The 18,953-nt window shown below is 42.4% G+C and overlaps 1 protein-coding gene across 37 annotated transcripts in view; it reads left to right on the forward strand.

Moving 5' to 3' along the window:
• SCRIB (scribble planar cell polarity protein) overlaps nucleotides 1–18,033 on the forward strand; it is a 117,123-nt gene extending 99,090 nt beyond the window's left edge. For 30 of the 37 annotated variants that reach the window (XM_084509176.1, XM_084509154.1, XM_084509165.1 and 27 more), the window contains 7 exons: nucleotides 214–402; nucleotides 5,222–5,386; nucleotides 6,070–6,209; nucleotides 6,611–6,648; nucleotides 7,497–7,571; nucleotides 10,264–10,315; nucleotides 15,698–18,033. In XM_084509176.1, coding sequence (XP_084365302.1) covers nucleotides 214–402; nucleotides 5,222–5,386; nucleotides 6,070–6,209; nucleotides 6,611–6,648; nucleotides 7,497–7,571; nucleotides 10,264–10,315; nucleotides 15,698–15,858 — 820 coding nt within the window. In that variant the 3' untranslated portion in view covers nucleotides 15,859–18,033. Of the gene's footprint in view, nucleotides 1–213; nucleotides 403–5,221; nucleotides 5,387–6,069; nucleotides 6,210–6,610; nucleotides 6,649–7,496; nucleotides 7,572–10,263; nucleotides 10,316–10,478; nucleotides 10,514–15,697 lie in introns of all 37 variants that reach the window. The other 7 variants (XM_084509158.1, XM_084509184.1, XM_084509183.1 and 4 more) reach the window with 5 other exon arrangements.
• The last annotated feature ends 920 nt before the right edge of the window (nucleotides 18,034–18,953 follow it).

Raw genomic sequence — 18,953 nt, forward strand, 5'->3', positions numbered from 1 at the left:
GTGGAAAAGGGGAAATTGATTGGAACCAGCTTCTTAGCAGAAGTTTAATTTTGTGTCCTCCTTCCATCCCCCAAGATGATACCCTCGGACCTAATTGTGGTACAGAACAGTTGATTGTGGATGTTGATCATCACATTTCACCTTGAGAAGAGCAGACAGAGTTGTACTGAACCAGGCCTGCCTGTTTCTCACCGCTTTTGTCTCTCTGCCAAGGTTGAGTCCATTAAATCTTGGAGCAGGAGATCCAGTGGCACCTGTGCGGACAGCCAAAGCTGAACGGCGGCACCAGGAGCGATTGCGAATGCAGAGTCCTGAGCTCCTTAGCAGTCAAGAGAAGGAGCTTTCTCCAGCAGAACGTCGTGCTCTGGAGGCAGAGAAACGAGCAATGTGGAGGGCAGCACGGTGAGACAGATGAACCATCACTATTCTCTTCACTAAGCTAGTTCAGAGAAAGGGGATGCATGTCTTGGAATCCATGGTGTTAAAAATGGGAAACAAAGAAACCTCCCTATGTCATAAGCTGGGAGAGGATGTAGTTGCACTTTGATTCTGTTCAAACAGTGCAAAGCATCTACTGCTTGGCTGAGTTCATCTGCTTCTGACAGCTACATGAGTGAGATGTCTTATAGTTCAACAGTGCTCATACAGTCATGAAGACTGAGTTTTGTAAAATACAAAACTGAAACAGCTTTATGTGATGGTGACTCTATCTCTTTCCTCTCAGCACAGAGTTCCCCTTGTCTTTTGTAATACGTGGGGAATGATGGTATTTATCAAAGCTGTGAGGTGACACATTCAAAATGAGAAACAGAAAGAGCGTTTCACATATTCAGTGTCGCTAAACTGGTAGACTAGCTGAAGCCAAGAAATGAGCAAGATGAGGACATTTTTATCCACATAAGCTGTTTGTTCCATGAGATGTGAGAGTGATTAAAAATTTGTTTTGAAAGAGGTCTTCCCACCTCAGATCTTTAGATTGGAGGCTAGTCCAGGCCCTTACTGTGTAATATAATTCCTTTCAAGAATTAGTCAAGCTGCTCCTGTAACAAATTATAGTTTTCTTTCCTGAATGCTCCTGTAACAGGCATTCAGATGATAAATGCAGCAGTCTTTCTGGGGAGTTGAGTGAGAACTTTTAGAAGAACATGACTGCAACTCATCGTTGCCAGCCTGCTGGATAGGATGTTGGAGGGAATACTGTGAGTTGTATCACCTAGCAATATCAGTGTTTGTGATTAGATTTGGATTATAATAATGCTGCCTTCTTCTGAGGCTCTGAGGATGAAGAAATGTATAGTGGAATTATCAATGATGAGAGCTGACTATGTATGCTGATCTAGGGTTTTAATGGTACACATCTTCCCATTGTTACTTGATCATATAACAGATCAATCTGGTTATAGTTTTGCTGAGCTGGGTTCAACTAATGTTCACAGTACCAGGGCTCTTGTCCTTTAGGAGGAATTTTCTTAGCATGCTCCAGCTCCATTGCCTTAGATAATCCCTTTGGTCTGTCTCAGATGATTTTTTTTTCCCGAAGCATCGCCTTAATTTCAGTGCACTACCCTGCAGTGTCAGAAAGCTGATCAAGTCACTGGAAAGCCTACCTGTTACACAAAACCTTAATTTGGAAGAGAGTGATTTCTGTCTTCTTGTAGCATGTTATACCTTTGTATATGTAGGTTGTTATACCTTTGAAGCTGGCCCTGCTTTGAGCAGCTTTAGGATCAGATGACCTTCAGAGGTCCCTTCCAATCTGAGTGAATCTATACTCAACAATCCTTCACCTGCACCCCAGACATGGGGGTGTCTACATACGGGTACAGCGAGGAGTCAGGATTTCACCACAGTGTGCTCTGACAGGATTGCTTCCTTCCTGTGCTATTGTCTCATGCTCCAGATACTATGGAATTCTGTCTGCTACTCTGACTTGCTGAATGTTCTGCTGTATTTGGCATCACACTCCTGTTCTAGTTGTTGTAGTTCCCATGGCTTCTGTGTCATGACTTGTCAGGAAGCATTGTTTGCAAATGGAAGTTCTGTATTTTCACATTAAGGCAAGAACAACCCTTTTACAAAAATACTGACACATGGAAGAAAGTTCATGAACAATGCCTGCCACAACAGAGGAATTGTCATTGTATTATAGGGCTAGAAACTGGGCAGGTGTTGTAGAACCAGTATGTGGTTACAGACCATAGTGCATCCAGGCCTGGGGCCCCCAGCACAAGAAGGCTGTGGATCTGTTCAGGCAGGTCCAGAGGAGGGCCATGAAGATGATCAGAGGGCTGGAGCACCTCTCCTCTGAAGCCAGGCTGGAGGAGCTGCAGATGTTCAGCCTGAAGAAGAGAAGGCTTCACAGAGACTTCAGATTTTCAGTATTTAAAGGAGGCTTATAAAAAACATGGAGAGCAACTTTTTGCTTGGGCAGAAAATAATAGGACAAAAGGGTTTTAAACTAGAAGAGGGGAGGCTTAGATTAAGTGTTAGAAGGAAATTTTTCACTCAAGGGTGGTAAGGCATTGGAACAGTTTGCCCAGAGAAGTTGTGAATGGAGGTGTTCAAGACCAGGTTGGATGAGTCTCTGGGCAACCTGGTCTAGTGGGTGGCATTCCTACCCATATCAGGGGGGATGGAACTAAATGGTCTTTAAGGTCGCTTCCAACCCAAGCCACTCTATGATTCTGTGATTGATTCTATGATTTTATCTCCCTCACACCTCCACTTCCCATGCATATTTCCTTATATGCTGGAGCAGGCTGTATTAGCTCAAATTCCTCCAAAGCCTAAACATTAACATGTCCAGGTAATTCTATAATAAAAGCCTTGTTTATGGTGGATATAAAGTGGAGAAACGTGACATTGCATGTTCAAACGTTTGAAAACATAGACATTGCAAGGACTCTGCTATGTCACAGAATGTACATCACTTGCCTGAGGAGTCTGTGTTCTTACATGATCTTGTTACTGTTGCTAGCAGATAAAGAAATCTGAAAAATGATGGGAATAAACAACTTTTTTTTTTTTTTACTGATCACATAATTTGCTCCTATAACATTGCCATACACCTGCTGGTCCTTTTGAGTCAGCTGGGCATTTGTTGAAATTGCTTAGATTACAGTCAAGTTTTACATTACACTGTAGAAGGCTTAGTGAGTGTTGAGTACAGTGTTTTTGTCCACTCTTGGCAGGAGATAGATCATATCTTCATGCCTTTTAAGCATGTTTTGTTCACAGAAAATGAACTAGGGAAGGGAGAGTTAAGAAAATGCATGAGGAGAAGCTGCTTGGAGCTGCATTGGTTTTGAGCTGTTAGATTCCATGTAACTGTTTTGAAGTTATGCACACCAGCTTCTCAGCTTCACTTTGCTTCTGAGAGCAAGGTGTAGATTTTTATTCAGCTCTCAAAAGAAGTGTCTGGCTGATTCTTTGGGTAGTGTTAAGTCCTTGCTTTTATTGGCATCAGCAGGAAACAGTCAGCTACCATATTAAACCCCTTTTGGTAAGACAAGGATGGACTGTCCCCTACTACCACAGATCTCACAGATCTGGTCTTAGGAGCCATCTTCTGTAAATGCTAGAGCAAGTGCAATGACATGATGGCAGCTGGGGCTCATGTCTTGTTTCCAGAGGTCCCCAGGCAGCACCACATGTGGGAGGGAGGACTGGATTGCCCTGCACATGGTGCTGCAGCCTCACTAATCTGTATTTTCTTTAAGTGCATGCCACTGGTTTTATTACTTTCTTTCTAATCTTCTATCTTCTGCTTCTTTCCAGTTCTCTGATCTGTGTGCTGTCACTTGTGACCCCATCAATTCACACCATCTTGGGCTTTCCTTTTTCTCCCTGTGTCATCAGTGCCCTGACAGGACATGTGATGCCGCCCCATCCTCACCCCACCCCCACACACCCACTCCCCTGTCCTCTCTTGGGACAAACACACTGAGGACCGTGCTACATAAGTGTTCTCAGTGCACACAGCTGCTGACAGTGGTACCATAGGAAGAGTGTGACTGAGAAGGTACAGGCACATATTGAGGGGGAACAGCAGTACAGCGAGGCCTAATGCATCTTGGCAGGTTTCCCAATGTGCACATATGGATGCACTCATCTCTGCAATTGCAAGTGTTTCGGGGCCTGCGGCAAATAGACCCTTCATAATTTGCATGCCCGTTTTGCATTGGTGTGGCCTCACCTTGAATAGTGTGTGCGGTTTGGAGCTCTGCAATATAGGAAGGATATAAAAATAATAGAATGTGCCCAAAGGAAGGCAACAAAGATGGTTAAAGGACTAGAGGGGAAGATGTATGAGGAACAGCTGAGGTCATATGGTTCGTTCAGCCTAGAGAAGAGGAGACTGAAGGGAGGCCTCATGGTGGCCTGCAGCTTCCTCACGAGCGGAGAGGAGGGGCAGGCGCTGAGCTCTGCTCTCTGGTGACAACGACCCAAGGGAACGGCATGGAGCTGTGACAGGGGAGGGTCAGGCTGGGTGTTAGGGAAACCTTCTTCACTGAGAGTGTGGTTGGGCACTGGAACAGGCTCCCCAGAGACATGGTCATGGTCCCAAGCCTGTTAGTGGTGTTCAAGAAGCATTTGGACAACATTCTCAGAGATATAGATTAACTCTTAGGTTGCCCTGTGTGGAGTCAGTAGCTGGGCTCAATGATTGTCATGTGTTCCTTCCAACTGGGGATATTCTGTGATTCCATGATCCCATTTTATCATGGTCAAAAAAGGTGCATGCTAAAGGTGGTCAGATGTTTGTATGCAAATGTACAGAGGTGATCAAATGTGCATGCACATACACACACTCATGTCCTGTATGCCCTCAGTCTGCTTCATACATGCACACACTTCTTTGAACTACCTGCTGGGCATTTCCACTGGTCTGCTGAGTGTTTCTAGTCCTTTCCTCCCAGGAGGGCCGCCTACTTAGACTCTGAAGGCTAACACTTGTGGGCACATCATCCCAGATTGCCCTCTGCAGGTTACTGCTTCTAAGACAGCAGTTGGTGTTGGGCAGGATCAGATACATAGGAGCCTGTTTTAATCAAGGCTATGCCTATTATCAGACACACACTTCCCCTTGCCAGGTTATGTTCATGTATCTGCTTCTTTCTTTCCCTGTGCTTGTCCGCTGTAATGTTCATCACCATCATCTCCTGTTCCTTTTCCTCTTCCCTCTCTTCTTCTTCCTCCTCCTCCTCTTCCTCCTCCTCAGATCCTCAACTCTTGAAGACAGTATTAAACAGTACGAGCAGGATCTGGCCAGGAAGCTGTACCAGTCCCGACAGTGGGCACCTGCTCCCGGGGCCAGGCCAGCTCAGATGTCTAGTCCAGTGCAGAGTCACGCCTCAAGAATCCCTGGGTCAGGAAGCCAATCCAGGTGTGCACAGCCCCAACCCTGCTGGCTGCATGCTCAACTGTCCTGTCTGTGTCCCCACATCCTAATGCAGTGCACCAACCTGTGACCTGCTAGGGGCAGGGAGAAGATTTTTAGCTGTTGCTGGTATTCATTTCTGTAAGGTCCCACAGACTACTAACAGTTAATGAGAATGAAGGGGGGATGCTGGGTCTGTTCGGTTGGGTGGGAGCAGACATTTCTGAGGGCTGAATGTACTTTTTCTTAGGTATTTCATAATCTCCTAATGACATAAGAGGGTTAAGATGCAACACACTGAGAGCAAAGAGGAGAGTGAAACAAATCCTACTCATCTGAGTCCTGGCCATTCCCTTCCTTGGTTCCTAATTTGGGTTGCTCTCCTTCCTATATGGCACCTCTGAGAAGGCCTGCAGCATCACATTGGGTTGATGCTTAGCTCCAGGCTCTGTCTCTTCAACACACATGTGAGCATGTGTGTTTCAGGACAGCGATGTCTGATGAGAGCAAACCAAGCTGTTCTCTCCTGCTTTGAAAATCTGTCTGCCTCAGGGAACCAAAAGTACTTAATCTGCCTTTCTGCACTCAGCTTGTTGACTGTGGTCCAGTTGCTGGGCACAGAAGAGGGCATTATCTTTTACAGACAAGGCAATATCTGATGCCTCCCTCCCTCCTTCTTTCTGAGACAGGATGAAATCCCTTGAACAGGATGCTCTTAAAGCCCAAATGGTCATTGCCAAGTCCAAGGAGGGGAAAAAACGCAGCACTCTGGAGCAGCTGGCAGAGTCACCTTCACCTGTTCCTACCCCATCACCAACACCACTGGAAGGTACTGTACAGCTATCTATATCTCTGAGGAAAAAAAGTTAATGCTTCTGTAGTTTAACTTACTTGAAAACAGACTTGCTAAAGCAGTTTCTTCATTCAGCTAAAGTTGGAAGTGCCTTCTAAGCTCATGACATTTCTCAGCATAAGAGATAATCCTGACATGTAGAAAACTTGAGAGACCAATACATTTGAGTTACGGTTCCAGGGAACCAGAGCAGAACTAAAAGGAGCATCGTGACTAAAAAGGAGAGAGGCATTTATTTTGAGACTGCGGTGTCTTCCCTGAGTCTAGTCTTTTATCACACTTAAATACTGTTAAGTGGAATGTGCAGGTTTGTGTGTGTATGTGTTGCAGATAATACAGACATTCACTAAATAATGTTTTTGTGTTATCCTTTGCAGATTGCAGTCCCAGGAACGTCACTTCACCGGGAAGGCTGGTATGACATATTCTGCTTGCCTATGTTCTCTCACCTGCAATCCTGGGGTTTCTCAGTTACTCACCTTGGGTGTGAATCTGGACAATGGGATCCCTATTTAAACATTTAATCTGAATCTGGCTGTATGATGTACAGAATTGTGAAGAGGAGGGCACTGTGGATGGAGCTCTGTCATACTGATTGCTAGAGGCATCCCCCTTTGTTACAGCTACTCTGTAGCATCTGTTTTCCATTTCTCTGTTTTACTATTTCATCCCTTTCTTGGTTCCTTTACACTATCTCCATGTTCAGAAAGCCTTTTACTTTAGAGACTTTGCCCCCTTGTCTCTTCAATAGCATAATACTGAGAACTTTAGCTGAAATCAACATCTTGCTTTTTCTAACCACTGTATAAATGCAGCAGGACATTGTTGCAGAGAACTGTCAAAATCAGTAAGACCACAGAATGGTGGGAGCAGCTGCACAGAAAGAGGACCTAGCTTTGCCTAAGGTCACACAATACAGACAACTCCAAATTGAAATACCAGCTGTGCTACAGCTATCAGGAATCTTGCCACTGATTTTTCCATACACACTAGGTTACGTTAAGAACCCTGTTTTGTGTGTACAGTTTACTAGAGCACATGCTTTCTCTGCAACTTGGACCACCTGTCTTCAAACCAGAACAGATGAAAGACCATGTCCACGAGTTGCCTTTTTTTTCAGAGGCTGTATATAGACACAATTGTCAATAACTGAGACGCTCTGCTTCCAGCTCTGCGTAGATCACTCACTGTGCTGCTCTCTCTCCATCCATTTTTCTCTCCTTACTCTCTTCTCTGTTTCTTCTCATTTGCTGTCCCTTCTAGTCCATGTCTGAAAAGAAGTTTGACTACCGGGAATTTGCTGCTATTCCTTCCTCCAAACCTGTTTACGAAATCCAGGTATAAACTGCATGCTGAATTTCTGCCATCTATTGGATGGGCTAGTGTTTGATGTGATAGAATTGCCTGCACCTGAAGTGATGACCTTCAGAAGAGAGGTTGAATGACTTGAGGAAGTCCTCTTCAGAGTCGCTGTGTATGGGGCAATGGCAACTGACCATGCTTTATAATTGAGATTATTGGAGACTTCAGTCAAGTTGTTAAAAAGTTGCTCCAGACAGTTTTAAAAATAGTGTGAAAGCCTTTTCAAATACAAAGTAACTACATCTTCACTTTAACTGATCGTGAAATATTAAGTGAAAGATGAGAACTAAAAGGGAAGAAAAAAATATGGAAATAATTGCCAAGAAGTTGCAAATTGGAGTTAATGTTAACTTCAAACTGGAATGTGTCTAGCATCCTGCCCAAGAAGCAGCTGTTGACAATTGTCTTATGCTGTAATGCTTCTGTAGATTAATTATGAAGTAATAGTGGTAAGAGGACATCAAGTCTGGGGCATGAGCACCTTGGCAAGATTCTTTTAGGGGAGAAAAAAGCTTATGTCCTCATGTCATTTAAGCTGCTTTGTCGTTCATGTGAGCTGCCTATTTCTGCATTTGTCTGATTTAGTCATTAACTGATTGCACGTGACAGATGATTTGAGCAGATACTATACATCTGTATTTTTGTTGTTGTTGTTTTAGCTTTATGAAAAGACAATGAGGCAGATACCTGCATTTACATTTGTAGTGTGTGTGGGAAGCTAGCAAATACTGGTATGTTAGGCTTTAACCTGCTGCCATGACACAAATGTTCCAGGTCCCAAAAGGTCTTTTTCCCACTACCAGGCTGACTTTAGCAGAGTTCTAGTTTGAGGAATCTCAGGCAGTTAAACATTTGATTCATATTCTTGGCTGACAGCTTTTGCTGGTTGTATTGCCCAGCCCTTCGTAGTCATTGATCTTTTTCTGTAAGAATCCCTTCCCTATTGTGGTGCACACTTGTCCAGGTTTTGTACCAAGTAAGTGAGTAGAGAGTAGGAGTGGCAACTCAAGCCCCACTGGCAGCCCTGTGCTCCCTGAGTTTCCCCAGACCTCTGCTGAGGTCATAGTGCAGCACTGTGTCTTGATGCAGCTGAGAAGTTACCTCTAAGTGATAAGGCTACACCTCCAAGTCATCAGGCAGTTCCTCTGGACCTCTCACAGCAGTGCAGTTAATTAAAAGACTCTGTTTCTTCCTGGCCATAGTCACGCAACTGTCAGTCACTTTGGATCAGCACAATGCTATTTGGCTGCACTATGTTCCTCAGCAATACATGCCAAAGTCAACACAGTTCCCTATGTTCTGCTCTCTGCTGTTCATGAAGAACATGATTTCTACCTTGCATTCACTTTATTTCTAAGTCACTCAATGAACTGAGATCATCTCCCACTCTTTCCTACCCTCACCAATTTCATTGCTTGCATAAAAATTTATGCGTAAAATTTATAGGCAAAATTTATAGGTAAATGAGAGCTTGTTGCATTTCTCACAGCTGTGAAACTTCCTTAATGCTTTCCATAAAAGTGAATAGAGCCATCATTCTTTATCCTACAACTAAGTTTCTACTTGTGTTCTTGAGCTGAACAAGAAGACTCCTAAAAGAAGATTTTGATCAATGGTGGCCAAAAGTTTCAGAAATTTGTCATTATTAAACCTGTGGAATACTAAGTTCTTCTGAAACATTTGTATAGCTCGGAAGCGTTGAGCTCAGTGTAAGTATTGGGTACAAACTTAGAAAGAATAGTAGAAGTAATAAAAGCAGCCATTTTTGATGCAAACAAGTACCTTTACAGAGTACTTTGACCTTTCTGTCCTTGAAGTCCTATACTCAGCTAGATTAAATTTTCTACTTGAGTGAAGTAAGCAGTACTTGGGACATTTATTCCAGTGCCCAGAGTAGTGCTGATTTTCAAGCCACCTCAAGTTTATGACCATGAGCAAAGTTGTTTTCTCATTGTGAGAAACTGTGACCTGGTGAACTACAGACAGCTCTGGTTGGTTGTTGGAACAGGCTTCATTCTGTGAAGTCTTTAATGTTAGCAGGAACTGGTACAGTTTCATAGCTATCACTTAGCCGTTTTTCCAGAGCTGTCTCTGCCACCTGTTGGGATGTAAGCACTTTCTATCCCATGTCAGTTCTCTATACACACCTGAATAAAGAAAAATTTTGTTTTTGCCTAAGAAGCTAGGCCTGGGAACAGTGTAGGTACAAAATTAGGATCCAAGACTCTCAAAGAAATACGTCATTGCTCCCCTCCCATGTTTCTACTCCTTTTAAATCGTCTTTATGCTTTTTGCCTTTCCTGCCACTTTCTATCCCCTCCTCCCTACCCATACAAAGTAATGGGAGAGTAATGTGGTGCACTGACACACCTCTAATCTCACAATTCAGACACTGGGCTGGTTGACTTCAGCTCAAAAGGTTAATGTGTAATCACACACATAATTGTAGGGGCTGGAAGGGACCTTGGGATATCATTGGGTCCAACCCTCATGTTGGGGAGTTGGGGGGTAATCATGTAAATTCACTGCGGGTCATGCCCTGGCTGCTTTATTACCAGAGCCTTTGAGGGCAAAAAGTTCTCTGTAGTGTGTTGGAAGGCTGGAGGTGGGGAATTACCTGGCACTGCTGTTACAGAGATGGATGCTTCTGTCTTCTGCTCTTTTCCAGTCACCCGATGCAGCTGATGACCTCAGATACATAGATGACAGAAATAACTCAGGTAAGCTGATGGCCAGAGGATTCTTTTTTGTGCTACTACTTGTGTCCCATCACAGTTCTAGAGTTTGCCTTTGCCCGCTTATGGAATCCCCAAGGACTTCAACTTCTTGCTGCTTGAAGAAATGACTTTTTTTTTCCTTTTTTTTTTTTTTTGTCCATTCTAGAATGAAACCTTGAAACTTGCTACATTCAGTCTTGGGTAGGATATCTGCATTGCACTTCAGTGATGGCTAATTTGCTGAGAACTGTGTGTTACAAGCATGCCTAATCTCCTTCCTGTTTTGTGTTCTGGAGTAACAAATGATAGTAGAACATGGGTGGGAAGCTTTGGCCTCTGGCACCTGCTGGCAGTGGATAATGTCCATTGTTCACAGTCTTCCTAGTGCTCATTCTGCTAAAGCAAAGAATCTCACTGCCAGCAGCAAGCAGCAACAACTAAAGTCATTCTGGTTTAGGATTTGAGAGCATTTGGATGTAGCCCAGTGACTCTTCAGGTCACCTTGTGGATCTTTGTGCATGGTCACCTAAATAAACACTAATTAAAGCTTTGACTCTTCAGACTGTGCTAGCTACAGTATGTCTTTCTGTTCCCAGCTATAACAGACACGCTCAGACTATCTTCCACATCATTTCAGGTGGCTCAAGGAGTAGTGTGGAGCTCAGCAGGGCCTGCCTCCTCTTTAATAGTATTTTTGTGTCATTCAACAGTTGGTGCTGTTTTTTTTCTGCCTATTCCACATCTATTTATTTTTCTTTTATTTTACACAAGAAACAGTTAAGCTTGCAATTTTATCTTTGCAGTTCTCTCTTGGTAAAGGCTGCACTCCAGATTGCTGATCAACGTACATTCATTTACATTTATATTCATTTCAATGTACATTGATCAATGTACAATCATTTCCAGAGGAGGTTCTGCTGTAGAGATGTTCAACAAAAGCTTACTTTCCTGAGAGTAGCATCTATTTCTCATGCCTATGCAAACTTCCCAACTCTGTTTTTTACTTTTGAGGTGATTCATTCACTTAGTCTCCATAACCTGCATAAGACAGGTCATAGAAGGATCGAGAAATAATCAGGAATTGCACAATGGTTTCAGACTTCACTATTGCCTGTCATTGGTCTGTTGCATCCTCATAGAGAACAGAAGCCATAAAGAAAAGTGGTGGTGCTCTATTAAGAGTTTTTTGTTTTATTGTTTTGGGTTTTTTTTTTGAGCCGGTCTTTAATTTTTATTTAATCCTTAAGTTACCATTGTATGAAGCTATGATATACACCAAAAAGGATGCAGGTTTTCCAAAATCGATTTGGAAGAATAGCAGCTGAAGATGCAGCTGCACTCTCTTGGTATGGGTCAAAGGTTAGACTAGCTGATCTTAGATGTCTTTTCCAACCTGAATGACCTGAAAGCTCTCAATTTTTTTTGTTCCTTTCTTTCTTTGTTTCCATTTTTTTCCCATCTCATTCTTCTGGGAAGTGCAACATTTCAGTCAGTGTATAGATTAAAAAAAAATAATTCATGAAGCATACATTGATTTTTGGGCATTTTTTTGTATTGGGACTCAAAAACCTCTCCTTTTCAGCAACAGTTCCAGCCTCCTGCTGGTCCTGTGTTCCCCTCTTTTTAGATATTTTTCTCAGAATATGTGGAGACAATATTTGGAATAAAATATTTAACTGAGAAAATTCCTGATAATTGGAGTGATTTTTATTTGTATTTTTCTTTACTGTAATGGGAAAAGGAAGGAAAAACCTATTACCAAAAATTAAAGGAGTATGTATTTAATACAGCTTTAGTCATGTCTAATTGCTACATTTAGTGACACCTCTTCTCTGTACTCCTCTACATGCATTGGGGATATAATCACAATTTTCCTTGATCATGGAATTATGGCTGTTTGACCATATTGTAAACTCATAAGCAATTCCTAACCTTTATGATAGAATATCAATATAATAGAAACTCCAAGAAATCTTAACTGCTGACTGCAGGAAAGCATTAGCATATTTCTCTTCTTTACATCTTTCAAAACAACATTTCACTCTTTTCAGTGGTGCCTAGTGACAGGACAAGAGGCAACAGGCACAAACTGAAACACAGGAAGTTCTGGCTGAATATGAGGAAACATTTCTTTATTGTAAGGGTGATCAGAGCACTGGAACAGGTTGCCCAGAGAGATTGTGGAGTCTCCTTCTCTGGAGACATTCAAAACCTGCCTGGATGCCATCCTGTGCAGCGTGTGTTAGGTGAACCTGCTTGGTAGGGGGTTGGCCCAGATGATCTCTAGAGGTCCCTTCCAGTCTCAACCATTCTGTGATTTTCTTTCTGCTCATTGCAGATGGGCTCTAAGAAACAGTCCCTTCCATTCTTGGGTCTGACGTAATGGTCTGCAGTAGTCCCCCACCATCATCTTTTAAATGTGTTTAAAAACATTAAATCCAAGGCTGTTAAGAGGCCATAAAGATAATGAACTATGTACTAGCATTTTTAGGGTGGGACCATGCTAGGTTCTTGTTTTATGATACAGCTTTTCCAAATCACTTACAGCCAGTGGCTTTTGCTTTCCAATCGTATAACCGTTAGGTTTCATAAATACATCCTTTGTAACTTTCTATTGCTCTAATTATTGAACACCAATTTATGATATTCAAGAAGTTATTTTTCTCCTCATGGTCTTTGTTATGTCTGATGTTTACAGCAACTTATATGGGAAAGATATCTTCTTGTCCTACACTTGTCCAATCACTACTTGTATTACTAGTTTGGCCTAGGACACAGCTCAGCAGCTCATATACATGTGGGAAACATGGATGATCCCTTTACCTTCTTCTTGTATGTTAGTTTAACCTCATCAAGCCTCTACAGCCACCTCTCTGGTCCCAAGAACTGCATCCACCCTTTTGCTTTCCAAACTTATTTTTTACAGATTCTTTACCACAAAAATGTCAAAATTTCACAAATCTAGAATCTCTAGATTCATACAAGTTGCAATGCATGTGTTCCTTTCCATTGTTTTCTGACTTCTGTCAGGATAGGGAGGACATAAGGGAGGCTGTACTGGTTCAGAATATGTCAGTATCTCTAGCTGTGAATGATTATGTAAATTAGGGAAAGACAGTAACAATCAGAGAAAATGAGCTTGCTTGCATTAATCTTCTCGATTTTCTTCAATGACCTATTAATTATGGATGTCTTGAGCCAGGTACTGTATCTGGATTATCAATGGAATAATCCTCTAAAAATTATCTAGTCTTTCTAAACTACTTATTCCATCTTTTTTGACACTTTGTGGTACTGAGTTCCATCACTATGCACTATTGCAAATGCAGGTATATAAAGAGTTACACAGTAGCAGAATGTTTTCTCTAATGTTTCTCTAATGAATCCTAATGTTCTCCCATCTTTTCTGATATCTAATAATCAAAAGTGAAACTGTGTTCCTGAGAATTGCATTGTTTTCAGAAAGCTTCTCCTAATGACTATAGAATTGATGCAGAACCATGATTTCTATTTAAGGATGTTGCATTTGATGCACAATCAGTATTATACTACTTTTTTTTGAGCTTAAGCTTCATCCAACTGTAGAAGTAGACATATATGTCAGAACAAGGTTTGGGATAGTCTGACATGAGCTACTGGGAATGCCAAGAAAAGAACATAAAAGAAGCATAACATGATTCTTTCCAGAAAACTACTCCAGGCTACAACAAACTGTGGTGTTACATTTTATAAGCCAGAGGCCTTTAATTTCAGAGGTGTTTGCTTTTTTCTTGAATCTATACACATTTGCAGTAATTTTTCACCTTCCTTGTTATTGCCCAGTCAACTCTGTAAAATCCTAGTACACTTTTTGTAGCTGAGTTTCATTTGACTACTCTGATACACAGCTTGGAATAATCAGCAATTTTTCTCAATGCAGTCATAATCACTTCTACTCCTCATTAGTTACCAAAACCTGACCCTACTATAGATAGCTACTCCATTTTGTGATGCACGGCAATTTCTTCCTACAATTTGTCAATGCTTTATCTATTTATACCCTAAAGGATGTGTTGTCTTATCCTATGAGCTTTAGCTGAAGATTAATTTTTTTTTTTTAAAAGTCCAGTAGACTGTGTTGAGATCATAAATATTTGCATGTTTGATAACTCCTTTGAGAAATTCTAGTGGTCTAAGAGCAATGAATTCCCTCTGAGACACATTGATTCCTCTCCCCAGTTTGAATTTATCTGCATGTCTGTCAATGCTTTTGTTTTATACCAGCTTGCTTTGTTCAGAAGTCAGTCATCTATTTGTCAATCCCAGAATCCTTTCAAGATACCAGTTTTGTCACCTATGCTCACTTGGTTCTGAGGCCTTTGCAAACAACAGGTTGATGCTACAGTTATTAGTTCAGGAAGGCTTCTGGATTATAACAAATATTCCAATGTGGGTAGTGTAACTAAGGTGACATTACATCTTGGAACATGGCTCTAGAGTAGAGGGTGGCCTACCAGGTACAACTCAGCATCAGCAGACTGTGCACCTTTGATCTGATATATATTCATGGATTTCTGTATTTGAGGTTCTCTATTAAATTCAATGACTTCAGGCAGGCTTCTCAGGAGCCAATTTGTACTTGAAGGAAAAATTCTGGGGCTTCAGGAAACTTTTTCCTTTTTACACAAATATCTCACAGTAGATGCTCAAGCAATATTATCACAAGGGGCTTATATTCCAGGTGTATGTAAAAGTACATGGGGTAAGCTGTACCAGTTCTTTTCAGGAGAGTAAGGAGACACTTAACAGCAGTGTACTTCAGATGTGGAATACATCCTGAAAGGCCTGAGACCAAGTTAACTGAGGGTCAGTCCTGCCAGAATATTTTCTGGTGAGTTATTTTGGTGGGGGACCCAAGTTGAAGTCTAAATTCACAGAAGGGACTTCAGTCATGCAACTTCAACATTAACCCAGGCCAAAATGCTCACCTCTCTCAGTAGGTACTGGATACCATCCTGGTGCTCATACTGCTCTTCAGGGCTTGATACTCCTTTGAAACTAGCAAAATGCTTAGCGCACTAACATACACCTCAGTCTCTTCAGTGTACTTGATTTTTTCCTAAAGCTTGGTGCTTCCATACTGTTTTCAGTGAATCCTGGGTGTTAGGGGCAGATATCACCTGAGCTGTGTGACTTTCTTCCCAGACTCCAGAGTAGGCAGTACTTTAGGTTAGGTACAGGTCACCTAAAAGTTCTGGGCATGGTATTACTTAATCACATCTTAAAGACTCCAGCACTGTCTCAAATTCAGTACCTGGGTATATCCCTCTGTCATCGTTAACTGTATCAGCTAAACACTTAACCTGACACTTTCTCCTAAAATCTTGACTTCTGTTGTTTGTGCAGTTCCTCAGGAGCAAGATGGGCAGCCAGAGGAAGAGGAAACATTACTAACACATGATTCATCAACACCTACTGCATCAGCACTTGAAGAAATGGCTCTGTACAGCAGCAAACGCAAACTCCGACACAGCCGGCGCAGTCTGGAGACTGCTGTCCCAACGTAGATGACCTGATGCACCTGGGTGATAGAATAGCCCAACACAGGGCTCTTGAACTTCCTGTGCTCCAGGAACAGCACTGCCTCCTGGACTCTGGATGGGAACTGAGCACCCCAGGGAGCATTGTGGTTAACTAACTTCGTTTAAGGCTGTGAACCACCCTCTTTTCTCACCCAATAGTGCACTGGGGCGTGTCCTAAACAAAATAGGACAACACTAGACTAAGATGGCTAATTGAGAGGAGGTGTGGGTAGGACAGTGGGCAGCTGCAGTTTGTTAGCCTGTAAATATTGGGGGGGAGGGAGGGGATAGGACGGAGAACATATGAGTGTAAGAGTGTGTAGGGCTCCAGCTGTTATTTCCTCAACTTGGATATTTTTTTAAATAGTTAATATGGGAGCTTCTACTCTGGTATGAATTAGAAGGAAGTTCCAGCCTTTGCTCCTATTTAATTTCCAGTCTTTTGCCAAGAAGCATCTCCTTCCACCTCCCACACTGTGTCACCTCACTTTCTTTTGGGAGTGTGTGGAAGTAGGTAGCTTGGAGGCAAAAAGAAAAAAAATAATTCAGTGAAGTGCCTCCCTCTGACACTGACAACTGACTCAAGCAAAGATGACTGAACGAGCAGGAGCCTGTGCCAGCTCTAGGAAGCATCAGCTCCATTTCACTTGCCTCTGTGAGTGCAGCAATCTGTCCCATGTAGGAAACTGCTCCTGACAGTATTTTGTGCTATTCTGGGAGACAGGTACCTACCTAGAGATACACATAATTGTGTGCATGCAGCGTGAACCACTCTACCTGCATGCTGTTCTAAGTGTCAGAGGAGGCCAGGTATCTGTCTTCTGTCCACTGTGTCTGATTTGGTGAACTGCGGCAGAAATGAGAAAGGAGTAGAAAAGGTGTAGCAAGGGTATAGCAGTGTGCATGTGTGACAGCAATAGAGAGCAGGGTAGTTGGGGATTAGGATGCGGTGGCAGAGGTAGGAGGTGTAAACAGCAGATAAGGTAGCGGGTTAGGATTCAGGAAATGGGGAAGGGTAGGAAATGGCATTGCTGGGGTCAAGTTAGGAGTAATAGGGTCTTACAGATAGGAGGATACTAGTAAGTGACTCCATTGTGTTGCCCACTAGCTGTGAAATGAAATGTGATATTATGAGGGGTGCTCAGTGTGGGACTCTCAAGGAGTGCCTGCTAGGCAGGGAGCACAATGAAGTGAGATGGATCTGGCCTATGCCTTGCAATAACTACACGGTTCTGCTTTCTGCCAGCTTGTTGTCTTCGGGCCCCTGCCCACATAGAACAGGGCAAATACATGCAGGAGGAAAAATAAAAATGAGAAAGGAGCAGGAGTGTCATTCCTGGTTTCCATGAAAGGGCCATGAACAGTCTGTATCAAGTGACCTCTGCATTTGTGGAGGAGACTGACACCGCTTATTGCTCTGAAATCAGTCTCTGCTGCTCTACTGCCCACTACTGAAGTAAAACATCCCTTTTCTTTTCTTGTGGTTTTTTTTTTTTTTTTTGGTTGTTTTTGTCTGTTTGGGATTTGTTTGTTTGTTTTGGTTTGTTTTTGTTAATGCCTCCAATAGAGAGAAAGACATCTGAACTTGACAGTAGTTTGATCTGTCTACACAGATACAATGGTGCTCTCTGGTGAACCAGTCCATCAGTAAGACCAGAGTTGTATCTTAAGCCTCTCAGTGGCTGGATGGGGCTTGGGAGTGGCAGGCACTTCTGCTTGTATATTTGCTGTATGACTGGATGCATTTTTTTTTATAGTTGAAACTCTCCCTTCATGCCAAAATCCAGTGGATCATTTTTAACTGACTTCATGTTTTAATTTTACAGGTCTTTGAAGGGGGAACTCAGATAATCTCAAGCTGCAGCTATAGCTGCTTCCATCATCAGCAATTTGAGCTTTTCCTTTTTAAAATCTAATTTTAGCATATGCTTTTTAACAAGAGCAATTTTGGAAACAATCCTGGATTGGTTTTGGTGACTAACGTGATTTTTTTCTTTCCCTTTGTGGTACCTGGTGCCAGGTTCTGGGTTCTCTCCCCTTCTCTCCTGAGAGACTCTGAGGGAAAATTAGCGCATCAAGACTGTAACTAGTGAAATTTGTACAACCAAAGAAATCTATTTTGTGGTTCAAGGATAATAAAGTTTACTTTACATTTTAGAACCTTTAGTTAATGTGGTTTGCCCTGTGTGAAGTCTGCAATTTCTATACCAACACTTTCTTTCTGATGATTAGCACACGTATAATCTAGCAATCATGCTGGTAATTTTCCTGCTTCTAGTTCATGAAAGGGGATGAAGTTTTGAGTAACAGAGAACAGCCAGGGGCTGCTGGTATATTAGGAATCAACAGGGAAGCAAACACCTGTGAAATGCCTAAAAGGAATCAGGGTATGTTCACCTGAAAAAGTGACATGGACAACAGCCCAACTTAAGTGTCTTTTTGCCAGTACATGTAACAAACAGGAGGAGTTGGAAGCCACTGTGCAGCTAGAAAACTATGATCTAATTGGTGTCACTGAAACTTGGTTGGATAAAGCACATGACTGGAGTGCTGCAGTCAGTGGCTATAAACTGTTCAGAAGGGACAGGCAAGGAAGAGGGGGAGCAGAGGGGGACCTGTCTTTAAAAACGGTGATGAACACATTGAGGGCTTATGGCTAAAAACTGGGGGCCAAGCAAACATTCTTACTTCAGCTACAAACAAGGAGCTTCATGCTCACAGGCCTGATCCAGCTAGGGGGCTTCAACCACCCTGATATTTACTGGAAAAGTGGCACAGCAAGATTAAACAGTCCAGGAGACACTTGGAGTGCATTGAGGATATTTTTTAATGCAGGTGATAGCCCAACCAGAATAGAAGCATTACGGGACCTGCAGTAATTACTACCCTGCCCTGGTGGAATTCACAATCCTGAGGTAAGATCTTGAATTTTAGGAGCGCAAACTTCCAGTTGCTTAAAGAATTATTGGATGGGACCCCCTAGAAAACTGCCTCTGAGCAGAAGGGTTAAAGGCTTAAAAGAGCAGAACAGAGCTGACAGCTTTTCAAGGACTTTTTTTTTTTTTTTTTTCTTGGTGCAC

Source organism: Aythya ferina, assembly GCF_964211825.1.
Source record: "Aythya ferina genome assembly, chromosome: 2".
Lineage (NCBI taxonomy): Eukaryota > Metazoa > Chordata > Aves > Anseriformes > Anatidae > Aythya > Aythya ferina.